Source organism: Austrofundulus limnaeus, unplaced genomic scaffold, assembly GCF_001266775.1.
Source record: "Austrofundulus limnaeus strain Quisiro unplaced genomic scaffold, Austrofundulus_limnaeus-1.0 Scaffold801, whole genome shotgun sequence".
NCBI lineage: Eukaryota > Metazoa > Chordata > Actinopteri > Cyprinodontiformes > Rivulidae > Austrofundulus > Austrofundulus limnaeus.
In genome coordinates this window covers 25,829-35,699 of record NW_013953203.1, presented here as the reverse complement: position 1 = coordinate 35,699, position 9,871 = coordinate 25,829, and the positions used below count along the sequence as shown (strand labels likewise).

The following is a 9,871-nucleotide window of genomic DNA, read 5'->3' as shown; positions in this document are numbered from 1 at the left end:
AATAAATGTTGAATTGAAATTGTTTACTTTGTTTTCAGTTCAAAAGCAATATGACTTTATTGGTGCCACAGCTCATTTTTATGAAGTTGCTTAAAGTAAAATGTTATGCAGTTGCCTTTTTAACTGTTTTGTATGTTTTTCCTTGCAGGAGCTGGATAATGCTCTGAAGATCTGTAACTACATCTTTACCCTTATTTTTGTTTTCGAGTCTGTCTTCAAGCTGGTGGCCTTCGGCTTCCGTCGCTTCTTCAAGGACAAGTCAGTATTAAAACCACTGCTTTGCACCCAAAAATGTCTTTTAGCAAACATCTCTGACATAAGCAAATGACTAAAAGTGGGTTTAAACATGTTTGGATTTGATCCTGGCTGCTGAAAGTGCTGTTCTTTAACCTCTGAGTCGTGGAAAATCTGAGGCAGCACTCAGTAGGCCTAAATGAGCTCTTTTTTTCTCAGCTGCTCTAGAGATCGTTTTCTCTGTGGGGCCTGTATGAATACAAACGGGCTCGTTAAGCACCCATAAAACACAACCGCCTCAGATGATTTCATACTTRTGAAATCCCTGGCTTCCTTCTGAAAACCACACAGTATTGCACCAACACAATTCCAACTGAGGAAATGTATTCTAGCACACACCACATTAACATAAATGTGCAGCCCACAACACACACCTCATTACATTTGGACCACAGCTAACCACCCAGGATTTCATGACACCCACTAGCTTTGCCACAGTGGACCCTTATCCTTGTTTGAGTTTGGCAGCAGTCAAGAGTGAATTTAGCCTAACACCATTTTTTTAAACTCTCACACATTCTTATATGTACTACACTCAGCCAYTTTCCACAGTTGTAAGTTGTAAATAATACATTTTAACCAAATTTTCCTGTTGACTGGTGCTTTTTGAGCATTATATTAAAGAGGTATTCAAAGATAAAAACCTTGAGCTGTAATAGTACAAAAACAAGCCAGGTTGCTTTAACCAAAACTCCACTGTTTTAAATGTTTCCTCGTTATTTTCCTTCCCTTCACAAGGCTTATGAAAATAACATCATATACAAAACTATGATTTACACCCAGAAACACCAAAATACAAAATCCCTTGGCGAACTCAGGCTTGAAACCTTTTCAATAATTAGGGGTCCAAGCTTGCACACTAAAAAACACAAAAAAAATTTCACACAAAAATGACTCATCGGATATTCATGAAATTTGGCACAMACATTTAGACCCTCACCCTAATCCTAAACRTAAAAGATCATTATGCACAAATAAAGTGGGTGTGGCCTATACTGCCTTAAGTGAAAAATTTCACTAGTTATGGAGTCTAAAATGTCAGAGATTGAGCATTTTTTCACAGCATAAATGAAGCACAGTAACTTCTATATAATACTAAAAAACTGCATGAGTCCACCATGCGCTAGTGTAATATGTAAAATACTTTGATCTGTAACTCCTCAATCAACAAAATTGTTGTGGTCTCTTAATRGTTCTCCTCCAAAGCCGCAACTCCAATTAGCATGACATTTCTCATGTAGCAGTATTGGTTCTACAAATAATGTGAAGGAAAAGCTGTTGCATTTTTTTATGACTGAGTTATGTTTATTTATATACAAAGCTAGGTTGTTACCAGTACCAAAAATGACATTTTTTCACATATGTTAACAAATACATCAAACTCTTCCAATGAAAATTTCTGAGCATGCATTTAAAATTTGATATCAACCAAACTCTAAGTGGTGCTAAAATATGCCACCATCATTATATCTCGGCTGTGGTGGAGTTAGGGGAGTCATCCTGGAACTGGAAGGTCGCCGGTTCAATCCCCCGTCCAGCCATTTCAGTTGTGCCCTTGGGCAAGACACTTCACCTGCCTTGTCTACTAATAATGCGAGGGTCCGGTGGCGCCGGTGCATGGCAACCTCGCCTCTGTCAGTGTGCCCCAGGGCAGCTGTGGCTACAATGTAGTTTGCCAGAGTGTGAATGGGTGAATGTCTTTKAGTGTAAAGCGCTTTGGGGTCCGGAGTGACTTGATAAAGCGCTCTATAAGTTCAGTCCATTTACCATCTCAAAAATGCTAATGCCAATTGCTACCAAATCTGCTACACTTGCTTAGGACCACAAATTGTTCTAAACAATGCAGTAATGAWTGGCAAAAGTGGGCATGATTTGTGAATGACACTTTAATTTTCTTTATATTAAAAATCACACTTTTGACCTACAGATGTAAAAATCACAGAACATGTTCTCTAATGTATAACAATTTTTATGAAACTTAAAAGTAAGGCATTTTGAATAGTTAATCATTAGAGAAATTATTTGAATTAGCAAAATGCTACTAAGTTAGTGCTACATTTTTCAATTAGCAGGAAAACTAGCAAGGATGTTTACCAGACTATGTTGAACAAAATATTTAGTTTTTCTTTGAATAGAATCAATTTGTAATATTTTATGTATATTTTTATTAAACACAATGTACTATGTAAAATTACATTTTTTTCAATGGAAAAGTTAGAACCAGAGGGGCTTTAAAAAATGTACATAATGTGTAGCCAGTCATTACTGAATATTTTCAGAATTTATTGATAATCTAGTAATTTTATGTTATTTTATAATTTTGAAGCCTGTAGGAATAAGGATGAATACACACACACACACACACACACACACACACACACATGCTTGTTTAACTATCTCATGAGGACAGTCACTGATTTCCATCCAACTCCACGTTAGGAGACCAAGCATAGATACACATTCAGTGTGAGTCCTCAAAAGGCTCTGTGTTCTGGGGAAATCTGGCAAAATAAGTCAACACAAAGGAACAAATACAAGTACACATGCACACACTCTTGACTTTCTCCTTTACAAGGTTACAAATACATACTAATTTTCCCACTTTATGTGGACACATACACCTATATTTGTCAATGCTTTACATGGGGCCCATATTTACAAAGTCCCTTAATTAGGACCAAAGTTCACAAAAGTCCCTTCTCCATTGTACATTCAATACTTGATTTGACTAGCCTGGAACTACAGGCACAGGTAGATCCAAAAGTGCATTGGAACCAGAAATGGAGACACACATTTAGTAAAATTTAAATTGATGAGAACCATTTATAGGCATACTCATAGAGAAGGAGCTCAACAGATGCTGTAGCAAATTGGCCCTCAAACAGGCYTTATAAAAACTCCCCATCAACCTGTTGATCTTGTGGTACACAAGATTGACAGGTTGCTGGAAACAACATGAGKCAAATTAGACTGGCATAAACGGGGTTGGACCCCAGTCATAACTGCTTTGCAGTTCTAGTTATTTTTTTATTTCAAATTATGAAATATAAAATACATGTAGTTTCTGTTGTAGTCATTATCTCTTTTAAATATTTAAGGTCTGTAAGAAATAATATAATATAATAATACTTATATTTGTATAGCACCTTTCAAAACACAGTTACAACGTGCTTTACATCATACAGTAAAATCAAAACACATAAGATACATAGCACAGATAAAAATAAAACATGCAAAAATCAACAATTAAAAGCCAGCTCATAATAAATGGGCAGCAGACTTTGTCTTTATGACTTTTAAATTCTGCAGGTAAAGTCCACAGGAAATTAAATTTGTAACCCATATTGTCCACCACTTCACAATCTGTTAGGACTCAAAWTATGTGTTGGTTATTTTGTTTTGTGGTCTGCTCTTACAATGACTCACACTTATAGAKAATTTCAGGCAATATAAGCTGTTGTTAGATTCAGATGATTGTATATGTGCATATGTGTAGGTGGAACCAGCTGGATCTGGCCATTGTGTTGCTGTCCATCATGGGCATTACTCTGGAGGAGATTGAGGTCAACGCTTCACTGCCCATCAACCCAACCATTATCCGCATCATGAGAGTGCTGAGGATTGCAAGAGGTACGATCTCCTCACCCTTCTAGTCCCATCGRTCCTTCAGACACTATTGCACAACAGCTTCTTTCATGGTGCTTTGATTTTAAAGAGTCTTGTAAAAAAAAAACATCTCTGGGACTCCCCAATCTGTTATCTTTGCATGACAGATCTCAGCACGGTTTTGGCCAAGGGTGAGCCAACCAGATGGCACAATTGGCTGACAAACAAAGCACTGAGAAGGAATAAAGCTGCAAGAAATTGAAGCTAGTTATGGAGGGAGAAGAGGAATGGGAAGATAGGAAAAATAAAGGAAGGAAGAATAAAAACCTGACCTGAAAATGTTCTAGAATTGTAAAATTGTGCCAGCTCAGGGTGGCAGCACGTTGGAATAGTTCTGTTCCTTTCACTGAGATTTTCTTTTCTTATTGGGCATTCATTTCTGCCTTTCTGGGGAAAAAGTTGCTTTTTTGGACTGCCATTCATTTTTGTTTTGGATGCTGTGCAGCTGAATTCATTTTTGCCTATACTTTTTTATACTTTACTCTTTGTTATGATGCATAACCAAAGCAACAGGGTGGTTTACAACAGGGAGTAGCTTATTAATATAGCATGATCTGAAATAACACCACATCTGAAGCCCCAAATCCCAGAGGAGTTGAAAACGAGGCATCATGGATGCAGAGCAGGAGCAAAGAGGTGAGAGAAAAGAGGAAAGTTCAAACCATCTCTTCCATCAACATGAGATTGTTAGCTAACAATTTAGATGAACMTCAAACCCTGACAAGAACTCAGCAAGAGTATAGGGAATGCAGTATTATATGTTTCACTGAGACATGGCTGCAAGATCATATCCCCAACTCCAAATGTGTCTCTGCCAGGCTTTCAGAATATACGAGAAGATAGAGATTTAAAGAGCAGCAGGAAAAAGAAAGGAGGTGGATTAGCAGTGCTCATCAACAACAGATGGTTTCATCCAGGACATGTTACTGTGAAGTGTCATCATTGCAGCCCTGACATTTAACTCCTGMTAGTACGTTTCTGTCCACATTATTTACCAAGAGAGTTCAGCAGTGTTATTTTGGCTACTGTTTACATTCCACTCTCAGCTGTTGCCATCAATGCATGTGATATAATCAGTTCTGTTGTTAAGAAACAGGCACAATACCCCGATGCATTTATTGCAATATCTGGTGATTTTAATCATGCCGCATTCTGTACTACTCTGCCAGGGATTCAACAGCTTGTCAGCTGCTCCACTATAGAAAACAAGACATTAGATTTGTTTCAGACAAATAATAAAGATTCATATATCTCCAATGCAAGACCTCCTTTGAGTAATTCAGATCCCAACCTTGTTTGTCTCTGCTCAGAAAATAAACCACTTGTTCAGAGACAACTATTAACTACAAGGACTGTGAGAAAATTGTCACAGGAAGCTGAAGAAGCCCTACAAGATTGTTTTAAAACTACAAATTGGATTGCCCTTTGCCAGCCACATGGAGATGACATAAAWGCCATGAATGAGTATGTGACTGAATATTTACTGTAAACTTCTGTGTGGACAACACCATCCCCACCAGAACAGTGAGATGCTTCCCTAATAACAAACTCTGGATCACCAGTGAGCTAAAGGAACTGTTAAACAAGAAAAAGAGCCTTTAGGGAGCAAGACAGGAAGTTATTGAGGAGCATAAAGAACCAGCTCAAAGTCAAGATCAGAGACAACAAGGACGTGTAGAGAAAGAAGCTGTAGAGTAAACTGGAAAGGAACAATATCAGAGATTTGTGGTAAGGGATGAAGAAGACCACAGGCTTCAAGCAAAAGAAGAATTGGATGGATGYAAGTCTGGACAGAGCAAATGAGCTGAACACATTCTTCAACAGATTTAGCTCAGGAACAAGCTCATCTTCCCAATGTCTCCCAGCCAAACAGACATCCAACATTCATTTGACCAACAGCTTTCCTGTCAAACCTCAGATGTTTTATCTTCTACCTCAGTCATGGATTCTTCTACTTCCACAAGTTGTCTTTAACCAAACCAGGAGATGCTGCTGCTCCCTTTGCCTCCCACTCCCACTTTTCTGTATCTAGAAGTCAGGTGAAGAGGGAGCTAGAGAGAATGAACCAGAACAAGGCTGCAGGTCCAGATGATGTCAGCCTCAGAGTCCTGAAGGCCTGTGTAGATCAGTTCTATGTTCTATCAGTTCTCTGCAACACTTCTTCAACCTTAGCTTGACTCAAGAGAAGGTTCCAGTGTTGTGGAATACAACCTGTCTGGTTCCAGTACCAAAGAAAACTCACCAGTCAGCCCTCAACAGCTATAGACCTGTTGCCCTGACGTCCCACATCATGACGGTCCTAGAGAGACTCCTGTTGACCCACCTAAGCAAACAAGCACACATAAGGACACCCTTCAGTTTCCTTATCGCCGTGGAGTTGGAGTTGAAGATGCCATTATACACCTGCTTCAACAAGCCCATTGTCATCTGGACAAAGCAGGCAGCACTGTGAGGATCATTTTTCCTTCATTTCTCCAGTGCATTTAACAAAATTCACTCTGATTTTCCTTGTCTGAAACTCTAGAAGACACAGATGGAGGCCTCAACAATCACCTGGATTAAAACTACCTGACCAATATACCACAGTTTGTGAGACTGAAAGACTGGGTGTCTAACCAGGTGGTCAGCAGCACAGGAGCACCACAGGGGTCTGTGCTCTCACCATTCATTTTCACACTGTACACTTCAGACTTCCAGCACAAGTCAGACTGCTGTCARCTACAGAAAATCTCAGATGACCCTGCAGTTGTTGGGTYTATCAGAGATGGATAGGAAGCAGAGTACAGAGAGCTGGTGGACCATTTTGTAGCGTGGTGTGTTTAGTGGTCACCTAAAGTGGAATAAACAAGGAACAATCATCTCATCTTGAATGTGAACAAAACAAAGGAGATGATTGTAGATTTCAGGAGAAATACTGTTAGGTCAAACCCTATTTCTATCCTGGGAGAGGAAGTGGAGGTGGTTGAGGAATATAAATACCTCGGTGTTCATCTGGACAACAGACTGGACTGGAGACTCAACAGTGAAGCAGTCTACAAGAAATGACAGAGCAGACTGTATTTCTTGAGGAAGCTAAGACGCATCAATGTCTGCAGAAAGATGCTGCAGATCTTCTATAAGTCTGTTGTTGAGAGCTTCGTCTCTTCTGCCATTATCTGTTGGGGACAGCAGCATCAGAGTCAGMGACCTATAAAGACTAAACAACCTGATAAAGAAGGCTGGTTCTGTTCTATGGATGACTGTGGAATCTCTGGGGATGATGTTGCAAAGAAGGATTTTACATAAAATTGTTATGGAAATATTAATTTAACAAACTCCGTGGAAATGATCAGTTGAATTTTATTGCAACAATAGGAACACAGAGAACATTGAGCCATCAGATTATCCCCACTGCTCTCTGCTCCTGCTTCCTTGCTACTGCTTTCTTCCCGATGCAGTTGAGGCCCCATATATACTGTTTCACAAACACTATTATGTCGTCTTAATAAAGCAAGATTTCATGCTAAGGAAATACTAGGTCAAGGGAAAACACAAAGATAAACACAAATGATATCTAAAAATTATTGTTGTTAGCAAATCTTGTTCTGACTTTAATCATTCTCTCTGCTGATAAACAGCATGTCATGAAAACTTAGGTCATTAAAGTATGTCATGAATTATTGGCTTCAACCTAAAATTATTGTTTCAATTCCACATTACCCCATCTAATCATTTAATGATCAATTAAATGATCAATAAAACAACAAAACAACTCTTTAATAGATTAAAAAATATGTCAACACAAAACTAAGTATATGTACTTTTCTAAAATCCCAACCCCAGTAATTCTGTTTTTATTTCACCCACAGTAATTACTAACCCCAAAACATAATTATTACACAAAAGTCTTTGGATCATCTTGAACACAAACAGGCTTGTCTGTTTTGATATATGGAAGAATCAGAGGGGGTGGTGGGGCTCTGCAAATTTTCCTAGTGGCTGGTTTAACGCCAGAGACTGGAAGATGAGGGTTACGTGGATTTGGGCACGGTGTTTGTTGGATTCTAATCTTGTCAAGTTTTGCCATGTTGTTAGTAAAATCCAGGAGGGTGCATTCCACTTGCTGTCCTGTTGGGGTCTCGGAGGAAGAAGGTTTGAGGTCTCCTGGGGTAAAGAAAGTGGGGTCTTGTTCTCCTGTTGCAGTTTGGGGAAACTAATTTTCCAGATCCTCTGTTTGTGAGGCTGATTCTGCAGAAGTCTCCTTATCAGTAACTTGCACGTTGTTTTCCATCTGTGTCTCAGTTCGCTCCAGCTGTCCTTCAGACGTCAGCTGATCACTCTCCCGCTGTTTGTTTCCAGGAACTTGGTTCAGATAATACTTCATGTTGGAAGCCAGAAGTTGTGCTCCATTTTMATTCAGTCAGTCCATCAGACTTGAACAGATGTTTTRGTTCCCACAAGAGATCAAAGTTATCCACATATCTCACAGAGTGGTCAGCACAGGACTTTTCCAAAAAACCATTAAGGGCAAAWAGCCTACTGAATTTTTGAGCATTTCCTCGGGCTGTAGGGATTGGTCCACTGATCKATACARCCATGTTGAGATTTTTAACTGCATTCAGCAACTGAYTGAAATCCTTCTTCAGGATTTCTGACAGTCGGTTCATAGCGTCATCATTTCCTGTATGAATAATGAGCATCTTCAGAACTGGAAACTCAACTGTGATTTCCAGAATCTTCTCTGTGAGGTCAGACACTTTATCAGCAAAACTCAGAACTTTGARTTTTTTCTTGTTCCAGAAACCTCTGATCTCATTCACCATTTTYTCTGTGATAATCAACATTTCTTGATTCTTGAAAGTCTCTCTTTGGACTTGTTTTGGCTTTGAGCTGGATCMGGTCTCAGGTCCCTCTCTGAGATCAGATAGTAAACTTTGTTCAGACTCATGAGTTTCTTCCWGTGGTGTGAATCTGTTTTGAAGGAAGTGTGCTCCGTCTTCATTTCTCTGGCCYTTATCWGTTGTTTTGATTCCAGCCTGTTGCTGCATTCTTCTCCTTGCTGGTTGAGAAAAAGTATTTCTCTGTAACTCTGGCCATTCGTTATCATCTAAGAGCTAAATCCTTCCTGAGAGATTTTTTGGTCTGGCACAAATAAAGTTCTATACAGTTTGACCCTCAGAAGCAGCTCCCATCTCCTCGTCCTGTGGATTTTTCATCTCATCCTTCTCACCCATTTGAACACATGTTGAGTTCTCCAAAGCATTCWTCTCTTCTAGACGATGAATTTTGAGCTCCAACACRGTCAGCTTTTGGAGAAGCTGGCAAGAAAGGAGGCATCTTGAAGCTTTTCTGTACTCACTCTCAGCAGTTGATGTTTCAAAATCTTTTCAAGTTCTTCAACAGCAAAAAATTAAATCCAATGTTCTCTGCTTATTCAAGATCATCCATCATTGTCTGTGGTCTCCAGCATATTTCTGTTGTTAAAAAGGTTCTTTTCATCCAGGTGGAGTCACAGTCCTGAGCAGTCCTTGCTTACTCCTATCAGTCCACATGCGATGTGGCCTTGGTCTGTCAATCTCCTAGTGGGCCCTGTGACAACGCCAACTGTTATGGAAATATTCATTTAACAAAGACAGGAATACGTGGTCCAAGAATGAAGGTACTCTGTGGAAATGATCAGCTGAGTTTTATTGCAACAACAGGAACACAGAGAACAACATCGAACTATCAGACTGTCCTCTCTGCTCCTGCTTCCCTGCTTCTGCTTTCTTCCTGATGCTGTTGAGGCCCCACATATAGTGTTTAACAAACACTATTATGTCTTAATAAAGCAAGATATCATGCTAAGGAAATACTAGGTCAAGGGAAAACACAAAGATAAACATAAGTGATATCTAAGAATTATTGTTGTTAGCAAATCTTGTTCTGACTT

At 39.3% G+C, this 9,871-nt stretch overlaps 1 protein-coding gene across 4 annotated transcripts in view; it reads left to right on the top strand.

Moving 5' to 3' along the window:
* The window catches only part of cacna1g (calcium channel, voltage-dependent, T type, alpha 1G subunit), a gene marked incomplete at its 5' end in the record, with an annotated part of 89,231 nt that overhangs the window by 53,539 nt on the left and 25,821 nt on the right, over positions 1–9,871 (top strand). For all 4 annotated transcript variants that reach the window (XM_014028714.1, XM_014028715.1, XM_014028713.1 and 1 more), the window contains 2 exon segments: positions 149–258; positions 3,791–3,924. In XM_014028714.1, the coding sequence (XP_013884168.1) occupies positions 149–258; positions 3,791–3,924 (244 nt within the window).